Source organism: Apteryx rowi, unplaced genomic scaffold (genome assembly GCF_003343035.1).
Source record: "Apteryx rowi isolate R43461 unplaced genomic scaffold, aptRow1 scaffold_275, whole genome shotgun sequence".
Classification (NCBI taxonomy): Eukaryota; Metazoa; Chordata; class Aves; order Apterygiformes; family Apterygidae; genus Apteryx; species Apteryx rowi.
In genome coordinates, this window is record NW_020449141.1 from 286,051 (window position 1) to 304,462 (window position 18,412).

Below are 18,412 nucleotides of genomic sequence, written 5' to 3' on the forward strand. Positions count from 1 at the left end.
CACTGCAAATTACTAAGCAGATCTCTGACTGTGTCAGCAGATTACTTAGAAGGAACCCTGCCTTTCCCAGTTGTGCTACTATTTCCAGAGGAACCAGTGTAGATTAAGACCAATTTTTAAATGCCGTTTTCAAAATCTGAAGGATTCTGAACATTAAATTTTCCTCTGCAAGGTGTTAAGCATTATTTGAATAGCATGAACAGTACATCACTGTAGGTGAACAGGTTTACAAGCATACATGTAATCATCCAAAAATCAGCTTAATGTCAAAGAAAATCCCCAACACTCTTCAGTGATGGCCATCTCCAACATAATTCAGAAATTTGAATCATTTCATGGATGAAGTTTCAAATAGGGGTGAAGTAAGTTTAAGGCAAACTAAGAATTATTGATCAAATATGTTGAACTGACCACTTCTGGACTTCTTTAAAGAGTTCTCCTTTTGGATCATTGCACTAAAATGCATACCTCAACTGTTAAAATATTGAAACAAAGCAGGGAACATGAGCCTATTTTTATACAGATGTTACAGTAAGCCTGAATTATTTCAAAACATCAGAAAGAGAAAAAAATGACAGAAATGAAGAAGCGAAAACAGATCCCACTTGGAGATAAGCACAGCTAAAAAGTCAATATTTAGCCATGACCAAGACAAAACAAAAACTTGCGAGACAACATCAGATGGAAGGATTTCAAACAGACCTGCGAGATTAGATTTCTTTTGAGAAGTCTGTGGGGCGTCATATGGAACAGGGCTTCCAGTAACTTCTGTTTAACCACCTCCAGCTCTCTTAAAGCATTTTTCTCTTTTTTTCCCATTTTTATTCCTTCCTGCTTGTCTACAACAGTACCTTGTCTTTAAATTAAAAAAATTCCTATATTTTTTTCAGATACATAATGCCTAAAAGCTTGTAATTGGAACTCGGGTCACGTCAGACTACGTTTTCCTAGTCACCCTGAATATTGACATGTTTAACCAAGCCAACTTTAGGAGACTCACATAGAAGTCCGGGATACTACCCATGTTTGAGACCTAAAATATGGATGAAAACCGTTTCTATAAAAGACAACAAACAGAAGACACAGAAACAGCAACAGCCTAGACTCATGCAACCGTTAAAAAACCCATGTCTGTTGCCAAGAGATACAGTTTGCAGAAAAGAAACAGATGCACAGTGTCTAAACAAGAACAAAGACTGAAAAATAGAAACGGAAGACAAATAAAAGGAAAAAGGTTAGCAAAAAACCCCAAACCCTCCAATGCTTGAATTAAAAGAAGCTGCTAAAACAAGGTATCGTCTCACCGTGGAAGACCTGAAGAAACAAACACAGACGAACAATCTAAGAATTTAGCATTTTCTTAACTGGATTTTTTTTTAAAGCTTTTCTTGCATTCATTGTGCAGCCAGCAAAATTCCTCTCAAGCCTTCTTTAAAGAAAAAAAAAAAATTCTATTGCAAAAACGGCATGACAAGCGTAGTCAGCTGGTCTCACCTTGGATGGGCAGTTTTCTAGGCTCAGGACCTGTGCAAGCACGTCTGAGCTATTCTCAGATACATCACTTCAGCGCTGACGAAAAGATCATAGAGGCCAAGAGAATATAGGAGAAAATAACACCATGCCCGTGCCAAACACCTTCCTTGTAATTCCTTCTGGACTTTTTTTTTTTTTTTTTAATAGTTGGAATTCAGAAGAAGAATAAATAAGGAAGTTTGTATATCAGGTTCTACGGGTCTCCTTGTCGAGACAAGAAGTTATTACTGCTTCAGGGTAATTGAATAAATTTCTGCTACGATTTAAATACTGGATTTGCATCCTCCATGTGCAACTACGCACTGATCAGCCTAGTTAACATTCAGCATCATTGGTACTGGCATAGTAGGTCCTAATTTATACACCGACAAGTATACTGCCTCAGTTAACAAAATGAAATTAAAAGGCCTACCTCCTCTACCTTGATACTCAGTCTCAGGTGAAAACCTGACAAGTGGAGGACAGAGTAGTCGAAGACAGAGACGCAGAGATTTCCCTTTATGAACTCAGTGCAAGTGGCCCCACTTGGCCTGCTGAGCTTGAGCAATACTGACTTCAACTTTAAGAGGAGCCCTTGCCTTAACAGTTTCCGAAAAGCTCTCTCCACATACAGGTTAAACGTCCCTTTTTACACCAGAATCCCATTAGCTTCTCTGCGGATTTCACAGCCCGTCCTCCCGATCAGCAAGATTTCAACTGGTAAACAGAGCAAGCGGGAACTTCTGGAGGAAGAATGAACTAGCTGCTTTGTTGGTGCTAGTAAATGCAACACGATCAGTCAAAGAATTTAAGCTCCATGTTCTACATCTGTTTGAAAAACTGAGTAAATTGTTAAGCCATAGTCAAAGTGAATAAAAGGAAAACGCCAAGCAGATCTCACTTTTTTTTTTTACCATTGTTAATAATTCACTTTATGCATTCAGAAGTTGCTCTTCCCTATTAGACAGTTACCTGTTTATTCCTCAAAAACCAGAGGGGCAATATGAAAACTAGATTTAAATTCTTTGCGTTTTACCTCTGTTTTAAAAGCAAATAAAACGATTTTCATACCTGGACCAAGCAGCGGGGACCGGTTCGGCTGGGCACTTGACTGGTGCGATGGCTGAGGTTCAACCATATTTGTGTTGATAATGGTGCTAGTGGTGGTGGTATTGGTTGTGGTACTGCTCTGAATTATAGGATTATTTCTATCCCACATGTTTACAGTCTTGTTGTTGTTGTAATTTGGGTCGCCCCAAGCTGAGGTACCATCATCGATTTCCATCTTGCGGCGAATGGACGGTGGAGATGGCTCTTCCCAGCCAGTTGCCTCACAGTTCTCTTTTTGTTTGGCTGGCACTGGCCCACCAACCCACCCCGACCCCGTCTGTTTGACAGAAGCAGCTCCTCCCCAGTTACTCACGTTGCTGTCCTGGGGTTTATTAGCCCAATTTTGTTGGGGGCCTGGTTTTAAAGACTCCCCCCAACTTGTACCTGTATTAGCCTTGCTGTTTGTGCCATTTCCCCACCCACTGGTCCCAGACCTTGTGGAATCATTCCAACCAGACCCCGATCTATTGTCAGAATCCCATCCAGATCCATTCTTCTTCCCATCACCCAAGTGTCCAGGAACAGATGATGAATCTGCCCAATCTCCACCTCCCGAAGTCCAGCTTGGATTTGATTTCTGTCCATCTCCCCAGTTTTGAGATTTAGGTTTCTGAGGTTCACCCCAGGTAGGTGATTTGTCCTCCTGATTTGCGGTCCCACTCCAAGCGTGGCCGCTTTTGGCAGCAGCAGCATTATTAACAGTAGTAGAGCTTGCTGACTCTCCCCATCCCCCTGGGCCATTTGGTGCTTTGTTGTTATTGTCTCCCCAACCTGTATTTGTTGGAACAGCTGCAGGTGGAGAGTTGACCCACCCAGATACTGAAGAGGTATTTGTACTGTTCATGATGGACCCATCGTTCTTCCCCCCTGAGTTTGAAGATTGAGTAGCTGCACAACCCCAGGCCTCTGTTCCATTGTCATTCTTTCGTTCAGACCTTGGGGACTCTTCAAATTCCCAGGCAGTGTTTTGCTTTACAGGGGTCTGTCCCCACCCTGTATTGGACAGGACCCTGGGGTCAAGGTCATTTCTTGGCAACTGAACTTGCCCTTGGTCTATCATCCCTTTGTCTCTCCTCCTGCCTTCTCCAGCCCCCTCCCTCCCAGTACTGCCTTCATTTTGACTTCCACCGCTGTCATTACTTCCTTCGCTAGCTGTGGTGCCAGATGCTGCAGCTTTGGCCCAAGAGTTCATTTGTTCATTGCCCTGCTGCATGGCAGGATTCGGACTGGTAACACTAGAGCTATCCCACCCTGTTGATCCTTTCCCATTGATGTCACTATTGGAATGCTGGTTTGAGGGCTTGCCCCATTCACCGTTTACACCGTTGCTGGTGTTACGGTTGGGGTGGCCCCAAGCTCCAGAATGCATACTACCAACACCACTGTTGCCACTGCCCCTGCCCCATGCTAGTACCCCAGGCCCAGAAGGAGGCCCTGAATCCCACGCGCTTGCTCCATTTCCTTCCTTTTGCACAGCACTGCTGGATCCATTTTGTTTAGCACTTAATGCTGAGTTCACAGTGTCTCCATTCCCCTGACTGAACCCAGAATTGCTGTTTCCTGTGGCAGGATTACCTGGGGACATCCCCCACACTGAACTGCCCATTCCTTCACCATTGCCCCCACTGACTTGAGAAACTGATGTTCCATTAGCACCAGGAAGGCCTTGCAGGTGGGGCGGGATGATGGCCCCCATACCAACAGCCATCCCCCAGTTCGGCAGTCCATTTGTCTGCATTGCATTGATAGGGTTTGGTGAAGAGTTCATGGGGTTAGTGTTATTTGGTCCATCAGTGTTAAGGTTCTGAGGTTGTACGCTGAAAGACACATTCTGAGAAGTGGACGTTTGTGGTTCTGTGCTCTCTTGCGGCAGCAAGTTTCCCCAGGCACCTAAGGTGCCTGTCGGGTTCCCATTCTGGTTGCCCATGTTCTGACCTATGGCACTGACTGGACTGCAAATACTGGAAGGGTTGCCTGCTCCCACAGTTCCTTCATGTCCAAGTACAGGCCAGGCAGCTGGATTGGCATTAGGGTTAAGGTTAAGATTAATGCCAGCATTTGAGTTGGAAGCACCCCAGCAGTTTTGACTTCTACCATCTCCAATCATGTTGTCCATCTTTCCATCCCCACCGCTGGCAGAGCAGTGAGCTAGGCCAGAGCTGGAGCCTGCAGCCACACCCCACACTCTGGCTGAGCTTCCATTACCGTTTGCTCCACCAGCTCCAAGGGCACTCTGGTTAGAAGTGCTTTGGACGAGTGCTCCATTGGCGCCATTATTGCCATTAGTTTTCTTTGTATGTCCAGTGAAGTTGCCTTGGGCACTCCCTGTAGCCATGCTACTGTTCTCTGAGCCACAGTTGGAGGCAGAGTCAGTGTCTGTAGTACATTCTGAGGCAGATTCAGTCTCAGCTCCTGTAATGGAAGGCCACGCTTCCTTGTCAGTCCTGTCTATTATCACTTTATCCCAGCTGCAGTTGCCGTCACTCCGGAAAGTGGGCTGCTGTCCCCAGTGGGAATTTTCATAATGGTCTCCCAATCCACTGTGACTGAGATCTGAAAGGATCCAACAAGGTTAAAAATGAGTCCACTGTGCCAAGCACTATGAAAATACCCTATTAAGCACTATTTTACATTCTAACGCTGCATTCAAAGTTAAATTCTACATTATGCTAAAAATATTTGGAGTACATTTTTTGCGATGCAGTAGTTTTCTTCACTATAGTAAAGAATCATGCTCACATTTATGTTTTTTAATCTGATAAAACTCTCAATTAAAATAATGAAAGCATTCTGGTTTAGGACAGAGCACCAAAAATATTTTGCATTTCTTGATACACCAGTAAAAACAATAAACAGGCAATAAATATGGATAGCAAATACACTAACTGACAGGAAAAATCTAAAAAACGAAACTGAAAAAATGCTCTAGGAGATCTCCAGGAGAGGAGACTCTTATCATTTATTTTGACTCAATCAATTCTCATTCTTCAGAGAACCACCATAAAAGATTATCCAATAAAAAATCTAAAATGTCCACCTGCCATTGCTTATTACAAACACAATCACATCACCATCATCCCACTTAGTTCATACTTCATATAGGTTTTTCCTCAACCCTACCTGTACATAAAGAAACAAATATTGACAGCCGTCTTAACCATTCTGTGTCGAATCTACATTTAAACACCATTAGTCTTACTTACTTTTTGGCAGAGAACATAGACTTTCCTAAACAGCAGCCAGTTTTGCCAGGGAACTGAGCTCTTAAATGATTTGCACGGGGCTTAAACATTCTTTTTAACTTGCACATACAGTCCAATTTTTCCCCCAAACCAAAGAAAATAAATGATACCTTGTAAAGATACTCAGAATGCATTTTTTTCATAGCGCCTCCCACATCTTTAAACATCTATGCTAATCCAAAAATTTAACCAAAAGCTCTTGAACATCTAGTTGCTTGCTGGAGTACAAAATTTAATAAACTGAAAGACACAACACTTCTCCTGCTAAGGCAATTCAAGCTTACTTCAGGTTATGAAGCTGAAGCTTTTATTTATATGCTGATTGCTCTGTACAAGAGCGTTTTAGTACAAATTACTCCCTTCATTTTCTTCTGATACAAATTTTATTGCAAATAATTCAGTCTGATCCTAGGGATACTGACTAGAGGCAACCTGTACCACAGTTCTTCTAACTGCTTCTCTGAATAAGGGAGAAAACTGTGCATATATGTACATTATGAATTTTGAATATCAATTATTTTTACTTGCTGTAACCCTGAAGAAACACAACTTTTTTTTTTTTTAAATGCTCAATTATTCTTCATTAGATTCGAATAAGAAATACAAGAACTATTTTGCGGGGAAGACGTATACAAGTCTCAATGAGCTGTTAATAGCGGATGCCTAATATACATTAACTTAAATCACAAATATTTTGGTGTGATTAGCTCGTCTTTAGTTGCCTCCAGTTAAAAGCATTCCAATACTGGGAAAAACAGAATAAAAAGAGCTCCCTCTCTTAAGCCAAGTCTAGTTATTCACACATTTCACCTGTAGCTTTGCAAGCATTTAGCAGAAAGGAGTGATTACTCAGTTTCCTGATGAGGATTGTAACGATGAAGAAAGAACACTCCAAACCAGGACAATATCTTTATATCTCCAATTTTTTCTTTTTATTTATTTTTTTAAATCCTTAGGTGCTCTGGTTATTCAAATATCTGAATTCTCTGACTAAACCTTCAAATTCACTATTTTTCTTTAATGTTTATTTTTGAAGAAGTGTCAACATGACAGTCTAAGACAGTCACAGGTGCTAGCTAGCTTAGGATGGGCTGGGCAAGAAGTGGACAGCAGAGCTTTTTCCATGAGACAGACCTTCAAGTATCTCCGATTAGAGAGCTCCAGAACTCCTCTGTCCAGGCGGAGCTTGAACATCTGCCTAACCTTTGTAAATGCAACTTTTGCCAATGCATTCAATGATACTTTTGGAAGAGAAAAATTACTGTAGAGTGGAATTTGCATTTAAAAGCTCGTAATATAGACAGAAATGCCAGGATTCCAAACTGCATGTCATATGAGTCAGGAAGAAACTGAAAGCTCATATATTAATTTGAAAGTATTTTTATAATGGAGTTCCTGAAAGTCAGACTGAATTTCAACTAAGTACTATAGTCAAATGTAAAGACTTATGACCAGAGGTAAGAAGTGATGGGAGATACAAACAGAATGTTCAGATGAATATGGGGAAGAATTGGTAGGACTTCCCAAATTGCAGCTTTTAAATTAATTTATTTAAAGAAATTGAAGCAAAAGTAGGAATGTTAAAGATAGGCAGGCAGAGCAGTCCTAGCTCATCACCTGTCTGCTCATGATCCTGGGAAAAACCTAGTGTTTCACAGAGCAAAGAGCAAAATAATTGAGATTTTTATTATAGATCCAAAAGAGACTATAATATGAAAGTAGCCACTCAGATTTACCTGGCTTCTTTCTCCTATACACAATGACTAGAAAGGAAGAAAACATCGTGTTATTCCTGGACAAAGCCGACTGGGGACACTGCATATCTGCAATGTTGCCAGAGCTAAGGGAGAAGGTTGAAAAATTTACCTGATAATCCAGGTTTGCTATGCAAGTGTTAAACAGAGACTAGAATCTTAGATAAGACATAGAAGGTGAAAGAAAGCCAGTGAAATGACTTAAAATGGGTCGACAGGGTCAGAAAAATGAGTCAAGCAGCATTCTCAGCAGAGCAGAAATAACAAAGGAAGAAAGCGGCAGTAGTCAAGGCCAGAAGATAAGGAGTTGAGGTAACCAAGGAATCAGATAAGAGGAGTTATGTGAGATTTTTCTCAACACTGTGGGTGGTGAGATTCGGCAGTACATTTCAGACATGCCAGAAAGATTTAAAAGTGGCTTGAAATGTACAGTTTCAATAAAAAGGTCTCGTCAAAGCTGCAACCCAAGCTACGTATGCGAGTGCCTGGGAGAAGGACGGTGCTGCCCAAGGCAAGTTGAGTGTCTGTCGAGGGCAGGCTTGCGAAGAAAGATCAAGAGCACAGTGCAAGGTGATGCTTCTATACTTACAAAGATGACATGAAGACCAACAAGAGGAGCTGAAAGGAAGTTGCTTGTTTAACCGTTTTTTTCCAAAGTTAAAATGATCGTTAAAGCCCTGCTCAAGGATGAAAGCACTTAAAGGGAGAAGGTAAAGGGAAGGGGAGGGAATGGAGAAAGTCGACGACTAGACAGAGCTGTGGAAGATTCCTGAGAGCAGAGAGCAAAATGATTCATTAAATGATATACTAGGATTTTGAAGAACAGACAGAGAAACAAGGGGGAAAAAAAAAAGAAAGCACGAGGGAGATGCTTTTGGAGGGACTGCAGATCAACAGATATTCCCTTTCAGATATCATTGGCATAGTTGCTTTTACTGAGATTCATATACACCCTCCATCAATAACCATTGACTAATCTCAAAGTGGCTGCCTTGATAAGGGTTAACATAAATCCGTTAGATGACATAAGATAAGGAAGTATTTCTTTTAACAATATTGTACCTGTCCTGTACGTTCCCCGTTCCGCGGCAACAGGGCCTGGTCAGTGCCATCAGGCTGGCAGTAATACATTCAAAAAACCAAACAATTTGGTAAAATCTAAATCCAAACCCTTCCAGTATAACATGAACAGTGGTCGGATTATCAGTTAAAAAAAAATAAAAAATAAAATATGAAAGAAAGAAATGTACTCGGACAAAAATGGTTTCTTGGAGATTGAAGACAGAAGCTGTTCCAAAAGCTACTTCAGTTACCAGCTTTTTAAAATGTCTGGCTTTAGCTTCTGGACTACATCAACGAGTCTCAGAAGTGACTGGGAAAACCTCATGGTGGTTACCACGTATCTGACGACCTGCCTGAGCAGATGACTTGCCAGAGCTCTTTCAAAGTAGCAGCTTTCTTCTGGTCTCAGACCGGGAGATTTTTTTTTTCAGAGAGACACAATTATTTTGGAGTGTCCGAACATTACTGGCACGACTAGCTCCAACAGCAGAACGCTGCTGCTATAAAACTAGAAGTAACAGGACAGATGAGAGTCAGATGAAGAGAGTGGGGAAAAAAATGCACAAAATAAACACACAAGCTACAAAATCTGTGACTTTAGTCCTGGAGAAAGATAACAGTTTGAGTACAGACCCCGATGCTGAAGAGAGAAATTTTTATATTCTTGCCTCTAGAAGCAAATAAACAAAGGACATTTTTCCTTTTTCTGTAAACATCTCTTTTCCTAGAGAATAAATAACTAAACAGTAGCACAGAGTCCTACTTAATCCACGAGGATTTAAAATATATAGGCAAAATAATGAAAGGGAAAATATCTTTTATGATTGAATCTAGGGATTTTTTCCCCTCTTTTTTTTTTAAACGAGAATTCCCTCCAACTCTCTAAGAAACCAACTCTTCATAAAAATTGCCAATATTTTCTTCTGTTTTATTTTCAAAGCTGTTCGACTGAAATGGGGAAGCCATTAAAAATATTAGTTCTCGAGAACTGGTTCCCCTTTCATTTACCTGCAAGGACCAGAAGTAAAGCACTGCAGCCTTTCAGGAATATTTCTCTCTCTCCTCTGTGAATTGAATAAAGATTTTTAATAAAGCATCAGGAACAGGAACCACAGGTATTTTACGTTAGCAGCTCTTAGTACTGGTAAGCCACAAAAGTGAAACCAACTTTTAGCAGTATTTTGTGTTTGAAAAGCTTAAATACGCATCTTTCATAAAATACTGCTCCCTTGATTAGCAAAATTTCTTCGGCAGTCGGGAAGGAAAAATTAATCTCATACTCAGATTTAAACATAAATACCCAACTTTTGTCAAATTGCAACCGTACTGCATACCTGAAAAATGCACAGCTTTGATCAGCGTTAGCAATAAGAGTTATTTATAATATCCTTAATAGGGAGAGGGAAGATTACTGGTATTACTAAGTATTATACTCAACATGCTTTGCAAACTTTGATTCAGTACTTACTAAAAATAGAAACCATTTTTGCCTGTGTTCCATAATTAGGATGAATAATTAGTTGTAAAAGCGGTTTAATGTTTACATAGATTACACGCGTAAGCTACAAGAGTGAAACGTGAGAAACTGTTGTAGGGGTTTCTTTGAAATAAATATTGAAATAATACTTTGCCTGCACAAGCCATTTATCTGAAACGTAGATCCACCTCTGAAAATGTGGTTTACAGCAATATTTCTTTTCATTTTTATCCAGCTGAGTTAAAAATAACTGTATCTTCCCAACTCCAATTACTGTAATTAGTTTGAACTGTGCACAGTGAAATTAGGCATCCTCAGCTATAATGTAACATTCAGCTGATTTACGAACCAAAGCATGGAGAGGGTGTGAAATGGCAAAGCCTGGCATAAATATTTAATGAGAACCACATTATTAATAAAGTTTTGTTTATCCCTTTTTAAATCAAATCTAATAGATACTCCCCCTCTTATTGCTAGTTTTATTTTGCAATTCGTTTTAGTCAGCGTAATAACAACCAGATTCATTGGCTCATTTTGTCCTGCCCAAAAGACACATTACAGACCATGCTGTCCTTCGCTTTGACATGCAGAAGAGAGAAATATCCCGAAGGCTAGTGACAGTCCGGCTGGGGTTTTTAATTGTCAAAGTTTAAAGACTCGGAGCAGGCAAGTTAACACAAAGGCAAATTACTACCCCCCCCCCAAAAAAAAAGAAATAGCTTAATTTTCAATTCAAGTCAACACAAGGCAAGCTTTAAAACAGACTCTACATGATTTTTTTAATTCTCAATTAAATGGGAACTGCCAGAAGTGTTTGAAGCGTCGGAGCAAATGTAGGTTAACTTTATAAAAGAAAAAGAAAAGATGATACAAACATCTATTCTGAAGAAAGAAATGCAATGAAGCAGCAAATCTGTGAACTGTAGTGCTAACATTTAAGGCTACCTGGTACATTTAGATATATGCATATGCTGTCTGAGGCTCAGGACAGATTTGAAAACTGCCATCTATTTGAAGCAACTTAGGAAGCTAACTTACAACAAGTCTCATTTTATGAAATCTTGAAAAGCATACACAATGTGGGAAGACAGAGATGGAAGCACTGAATAAAACAGCTTTATTTATTTAAAAACTAAGCCATCGTTAAGTGCACAAGTGGGAAAGCCTGCTACCCCGTTTTAATTTTCTGCACTACGACATCAAAACGTAGCTCATTTCCTCTGATGCTGGAACCCTTTAAATGCATTAGCAAAACAAGCACAAACAAACAACAGTTTTCATGATTAGTAGGGATTCCACTAAATGCTACCTCTTCAAAGCAGAAACAGCAGGAGCAAATGCCAAATAATTTCATTTTTCTGCTCAGTGCAACATATCTTTAGCAAGCAGCTCGCTGCGAAGACGCCATTTTATCAAACCTGAAACGCAGCCAAAAGCTCAGGACGCTGCGCTGCTGCGCTGTCTCTGAAACGTTATGTAATAAATTGATTTAACAGAAGCAGATGCTATTTTCTCAGGGTTAGGGTTACTTTTTTTCTTTTTCTTTTTTTTTTTTTCCCCTCCTCTCCTCCTTGCGGGCTCTAGAAAAGGGCTGACGGGTAATAAAATACCTGCAGAAAGGAGCCGCCCAACCATCCTAGGAGACGCTACGTCGTGCGCAGAGCTGTCGCTACTGCCGCCTCCGCGCTCTCCAGGGCTCTCCGCTTCAACATGTCGGCCGCGCGCAGCGCGAGCCTCGTCCTGTCGAGCTGCCAGGAAAATCGCGCCGTGCAAGCGTGCGCCCGGACAACCTGCGAGCTCGCGCGGGCCTCGGCCGCCGCGCCGCCTGGGGAAATGCCCTCCTCCCCCTTCCCCTCGCCGCGCGCCCGAAACGCCAGGTTAAGGTATCGGCGGAGGAGGATTTTTTTCTAAGCTTCGATTCTCTAATTGCAGCTGACACTAAACCGATCTTCCGTCCTCTTTAAATTCTTTCGGCTGTCGCTAAACATTTTCACCGCGGGACCTGGCTGCAATTAGCCGCGCGGCCGCTTTCCGCCCGCGTTTTGAAAGTCAGCCAAAAGAAGGAGCCGCCGCGTTTCGCCGAGCGAGCGGCCGCGGAGGCTCCTGCCCCCTCAGCGGCTCCTGGCCCCTCGGCGGCCGCGGAGGCTCCTGCCCCCTCGGCGGCTCCTGCCCCCTCAGCGGCTCCTGGCCCCTCGGCGGCCGCGGCGCCGCGAGACGGGGGCGGCCGCGCTCCCAGCGAGTCCCGCACGGGCGCTGGCACGCCGCCCAGCGCTTAATTACTTCCCTGCCTCTGCCGAAAACAGATCCCGGCAGCAAACACGAGGGCAGATTAATCACGGCCCCCGTTGTTTATAAACGCGCAGAACTGCCCCAAACACCACATCCCGGCTCATGCTGCTTTCTGCTCGGGCGCACGAGGGGAAAAGCTTTCGAAAACTGCACGCCGGGGACCGCTGGTTGTCTTTAAGACGTACGAACAGTGTCAACACAAGGGGGGAAGAAACCAGCTTAATATTTTCAGGATGTATCTTAACATTGCAAATTAGATGAGAACTTGCATCAATGCGTATATAAAAATCTTAAGGGATAATTTATACACACCCTTCCAGGATTTCTAATACACTCCTCTGCAATTACTTCTCATTTCCTTTCTCCTCCTCCTATCTGTCCCAAATACATACTGATTACATAGTAAATGGAGCACGTTTTAAATTTGCTGTTTTGACTCCGGTCAGGTGTTCGTCTGAACGCTTTTATCCTTTCCCACGGGATGGCACCTAACCGAGGCGGCTSTAAAGCTTTGCCCGCGCTCCCCGACCTGCTGCCGCTTCGCGACCAAAGCGCAGTCACCGGGGCTGTTCTGGGCTCGGGAACAGATCCACCAAAGCACTCTTGAAATAATAAGTTCCCTTCCGAAGGCATTTATTCCCTGCTTCTTTGCAATAGCCTCTCAATACTGGGTGGCTACAACCTCATTTTAAAAACAACAGAAAAATTAAAAGAAAGAAAGAAAAAAACCCAAACCTTTTGCTTGTTTCTGCTCCATTCAGAAAACTATTTCAAAGGCAACCCTAAATTAAGTTTGACATTCAATTCTGCAAAAATTTTAAAGTCAGAATACCGTTGTGGATTATTATATTCCATTAATATCAGCTACACGACTGAAATTTTCATTAGTTAAAATTATATGTCACAACTGTAAGAGAACCTATGACAGTCCCACGTTTCTTGTAGCTTTGTTACAAATATTGTAAACTTCTCCTGAAATCTATTTCAATATACAGAGGCAGGTGCTCATAAATGGTACCTAATCAAGGGGCCTATGTCTACCAGACCAGGATACAGAAGAAGAAAATGCAGAACAGATACCAAAGTCTGGGGGCAAAATAAAACACGGTTTCCACCCCAGCGGCTGCTGCAGTGCCTAGCAGACCCTTTCGTGCACTCCATCTTCTAACAACCTCTACAGAGCATTTGTCCGATAAAATCTGAAAATGTCATTTTCAAAAGCTATGCGAAGAAAGCAAAGATCTCTTCTCCSAGGAACTGATGGGTCGCCAGCTAACCTACCTCCTTACAGATAATGAAAGACTTAAAACAGGGGATTCAAGAGGTTATGCAGACCATTCGCCTGATCTAAGCAAACAGTCCTGATACATGCTAAGGGATGTTTGTCCCACCTGCCAGGAAAGCCCTCCCACAACTGAGATTTCACAGATTCCTAGAGCTCACTTCTTAGATACCTTTAGTATGGGGAAGATTTCCCTAAAATCTAATTTTAATCTCCCCTGCTGAAATTTAAGTCTAGTACTTCTTTTTTGATCCATCACAGGCATACAGAACAYATCATTTTCTTCTTTGCAGCAGCCTTTTATGTATTTCTGCATTTATAACTCCACACAGTCTCCTCTAGACTTAGCAGCCCCAATTCCTTCACTCCTTGCAAGTCTTGTTTTTGAGATGTCTACTCATTCCTGTTACATTCCTCTGCTCTTTTTCCAGTTAATTCACTTCCTTCTGAGAGCACAGTACCCCAAACTGGACTTAATGTTCTATTTTGAGGCCTTATCAGAAATGAACAGCATAAATGCTTCATGGAAAAGTGTTTTTATAAGCCTCAGTTTATCTGTCTTCTTTTCAAGAGTATGACACTGTTAATCAGGTTTACCCTGTGACCAAGTCCAGATCCATTTCTGCAGCATGATACTCAGGTAATCATATTTGTCTACTCAACCACTCCTGCCAAAGTAAAGAATTTTTCCTTTTTTTTTTATTTGAAAAAATTTGATTTTATCACCATTATTCCATATGACAATTCTGTCTTCCAGTGACCTGTTTCCACAGTTTACTCATGAGAATGTCTTCGGAGGCTTATTTGTCCTCGTATCAGTCTAGAAGGTTAAACTGACCCATAATTCCTCAGCTTCTCCTTTCTTCCCTTTTAAAAMCAGTTGTTATATTTTCTCTTTTCTGCTCTTGAGACTTTGAAAGAATGCAAATGGGCCAGACTGCTACAATCCATCCTTAGTACTATGAATTGCATCAGATCCAGACAATTTGAAAATGTTTTATTTCCTTAAGTACATTAGCTCATTCTAGCCTTAGTTCTAAGTCAGTCATTGGTTCAYAGACCAAAGGAAAATGCATTTAAGGCACTGTCGATGCCATCTAGCAATGGGTCTCCCTGTTGATCAGGCCGATTCCCTTGGTCTTCCTCATTACTATTAATGGMGTCAAGAAAAAGTTGTCTTTCTGTTCTTTATTTTTTCTTAATATCTGGAACTTCTTTAAGACTTGTTTCTTACAGTATCATACCTACCAATTTCTTGAGTTGTATGAGTTGTATGAAATTCCTCCCTTTTTCCTCCTCCTTAGGACAACACTCTCATTTGTGGTCACGTTGACCTTAGCTGTCAACCTTTCACTCCTCCACTAGCAGAGACAGGTCTTGCTACTTGGTCTCTTCACATCCTTCATCAGGAAACTCTGCACACTTAACTTGCCGGCCTGTTTGCCTCCTGACCTTTTTTCCCAGCAGACACCTGGGCCATTTATTTATCTGGCTACCACTAAATCACAGCCTTCCACAGCAGAACCACAGACAGGATACGGATCCACAACTGCCATTAAGCCATGCTGCTTTTGCACAGTCATTCTCTTTGAAAATGAGGACAGCAAAAACACAAAGGAGTCTCAGTTATTTATCCTTTCACAGATTTCTCTTTTTCYGACTACTAGTGAAAAATTCTAATCGCTGTCAAGTAGATTTGGAGCAGCAGATTTATTTTTCATGCTCTGCTGCCTGATGTCAGATAACACACACAATACAGAGAAATTCATTCCAAAGATTAGTTTACTGATGAGTTTTGTTTTTTTTTTACAGTCATTTTTCATTCATAACACCTGTATTTATGCTACACAGAGGCTGCCACTTCTCTGTCTATATTCAAAACATTGTGTGGAATTTTCGAAAATTTACAGGGGAGAAAAATACCTTTATTAGCCAAGACTTATTTCCCAAAGACTTCTCTCATTACAATATATTTCAGAAAATGTGGATCACTTAGGAGTACATCCCAGACAGTATCTGCTGGCTAGCTCTCATCTCCATGTTAACTGTTGTATTTTCTTCCTTTCCTTTTGTCTAAACACGCATCTGCCACTAGTGACTTTGATAACACTGCCTGCTTTCCGGGGGCATGGGTTGGACAACAATCACTACTGAACTCTAAAAAGCACCATGGAAAAAGAAAAAAAAAACAGAARAAAGAAACATAATCGCCATCCATGTAACCTCCGGTGGTACCTGAACATCCCGTTGCAATGGTAACTCAATGAGACTACCGGCAAAAACACACCTCGTCAAGAGATGCAAAAAGTGAAAACTGTTGGGAGTTTTATTGCGGCTAAGCGCCATATATTTGCTATATATGGTTGTCTGACTTTTGCAGAAGTAGTAGAAATAGCCAATTCTGGTATTTAACCCACCAGCATGTGAGTGAGTTCATTCAGGATCAATGCACGTCCTCAAGGCGTTATGCAATACACGTAGAAAAAAAATGGGAAAAAACGTACCACTCCGCTATATCTAAATCCTTAGTCTATATACTGATATTTGCTCATTTGGATGACTAATAGATAGACTTTTTTTGATTCCAGTAGGAGATCAGTTTTAGAGACTCTTCATTAATTACGATATAAGTAGTAGTAGAAGAGACTATCAGCTTATAAACAACACAATGTTTACACTTCATTTCTGGTTTCTGAGTATTTTATTGCTTCCTTAACAAGACACAACCATCAGAAAAAAAAAAAGGATGAAATTGTTAGTAATGATTTTTTAAATTTTTTTTTAAAGAAAACACTGTTCATGTAAAAATCATAGGTGGATCTCAACAATTTATAAAATTTGTGTTACTGTCAGAGAAATGGCAGAAAAGGTGTCCTGTTATTTTATTCATGTTACTCATTAGCTTGTCTAAAATTAAACCTAAGAAAGATATAACCAAGTAGAAGCAGATAAATATTTTAGGCTACATAGAAGTTTTTAAGAATCCTTACATTACTTGAATACAAACGTATTTAATTTAGTGTTAATACAGTACATGGAGATGACATTTTCAACTATTCATTTGCCTCCATAAAACAGCAGAGCAATATATATAAAAGAATATCTGTCTCACACTACAACATTACTTCCACCACCTTTCTGAAAACTGCTTAGTTCTCCAGTTTCAAATTTAAATTACATCAGGATCAAGCTATATAGCTGCTATTCAAAGTTCATGGTCAATAAGGGTTTTTCTTTTTTTCCTTCCAATTAAACTATTTACTGTAGAAGTAACCAATAGAAGATGGTATTTCATTATTAGCAGAGAGAGAACCTGTTTTAAAACTCAATACATACAGGACACAGCTATAATTTTATCTTATTCTTCTTGAAAACTCTTACTTTACCTAAACATTAATTCATGCAGAGCTGACTTCCAAAGAAAACTATAAATGCATTCAACCTGTTGTGTACAAGAGTATAGCCCTGCAGCACAGCTATATAACAACTACTGAAAGTCCAGGGTTATAAAGTATTTTAAAATCTAGAATGCTTCTCTATTTGTATTACTGCTTATCCTGAATACTGCTTTACAGCTCTCATTTCAATTTTTTTTCACTTTTCTAAAAGAATTCAAGATATTAGAAGTGATTTGGATTAGTGATTTAGATTTAGAGGTGATTAGAAGTGACTCCCATTTTGGAATCAAACAAAACAGTACTTCCATATGCATAAAACGGACATAAAAAAACCTGACCACAGTGCAGTGGGAAAATGCTATATATAGAAAGTATGCAAACAATATGAACAGATATACTATCTTTCTAATCTCTAATTTATATTTAAATAGTGCTTAACATTTTAATAATTACAGATAAAAGAGTGTGTTTATGAAGGACCCAAAAGAAAAGTGAAATGCAATTTTTGTAGTTTTTTTTTTTTTTTAGTTCTGCAACTTTTTGACTAAGACAGACAAAGATATTCTGATAATGGAATTACAGAATATGAGCATAAACAGATAAAGTTCAGCTAATAGAGGCAGCTTTCACATGCTTTATTTGTTAAAAATTAACCTGTTTGCCAATCTTCCAGAAAACCAGGTTAAATCTTATCTCAAGCTCTTGAAATGAGACTCTACCCACATGCCTCACTAGCATGTTTGCATATGCACGCCTTACCTACAGCTGTCACTATGCCGAATAACCTAAACTACGAGCAATTGCTCAAACACGCATTTAGCTCAAGGGTCACTACTACGTTGTTAGACCTGATGAAATATCCGTTTGTCAAAGCTTTTCTGCATTTTCCAATCATATTAACTGCTTTTAGAAGAGATGCTATCTCTCCCTGCAAACTTCTCTCCCAGTTTGTCTTTACAAGTGTATAAAACCACCCTATTAGAAGGAACTCTGAAGCAGAATGCAATTGAAGGGTAGGAAATTAGAGTACAGCAGGAGGAAACATATTATGAGATTATTTTAATGGTAAGGTTTTTTATCTTGCTTCCCAGAAAATTATCCAACACAAAGTTAATACCAATGTACTTATAATAAGAGGCGCGAACATGCTACACAATGGTACTCAGCAGCTTTCAACTGCTCACAACACTTACTTCGAAATGCAAGTAACATGCCACAAGCAGGAATAYGCAAATTGCAGCCAATGACATTTCAAAACACGAAATAAAACTTCCAGCTTCATAGAA

At 40.4% G+C, this 18,412-nt stretch overlaps 1 protein-coding gene across 10 annotated transcripts in view; it reads right to left on the reverse strand.

Moving 5' to 3' along the window:
• TNRC6C (trinucleotide repeat containing 6C) overlaps positions 1 to 18,412 on the reverse strand; it is a 90,875-nt gene that overhangs the window by 37,092 nt on the left and 35,371 nt on the right. For 3 of the 10 annotated variants that reach the window (XM_026068544.1, XM_026068546.1, XM_026068543.1), the window contains exons 1-2: positions 11,768 to 12,265; positions 2,584 to 5,175 (exon numbers count right to left, since the gene is read on the reverse strand). In XM_026068544.1, coding sequence (XP_025924329.1) covers positions 2,584 to 5,175; positions 11,768 to 11,792 — 2,617 coding nt within the window. In that variant the 5' untranslated portion in view covers positions 11,793 to 12,265. Of the gene's footprint in view, positions 1 to 2,583; positions 5,176 to 9,688; positions 9,745 to 11,466; positions 11,600 to 11,767; positions 12,267 to 18,412 lie in introns of those variants that run through there. The other 7 variants (XM_026068553.1, XM_026068550.1, XM_026068548.1 and 4 more) reach the window with 5 other exon arrangements.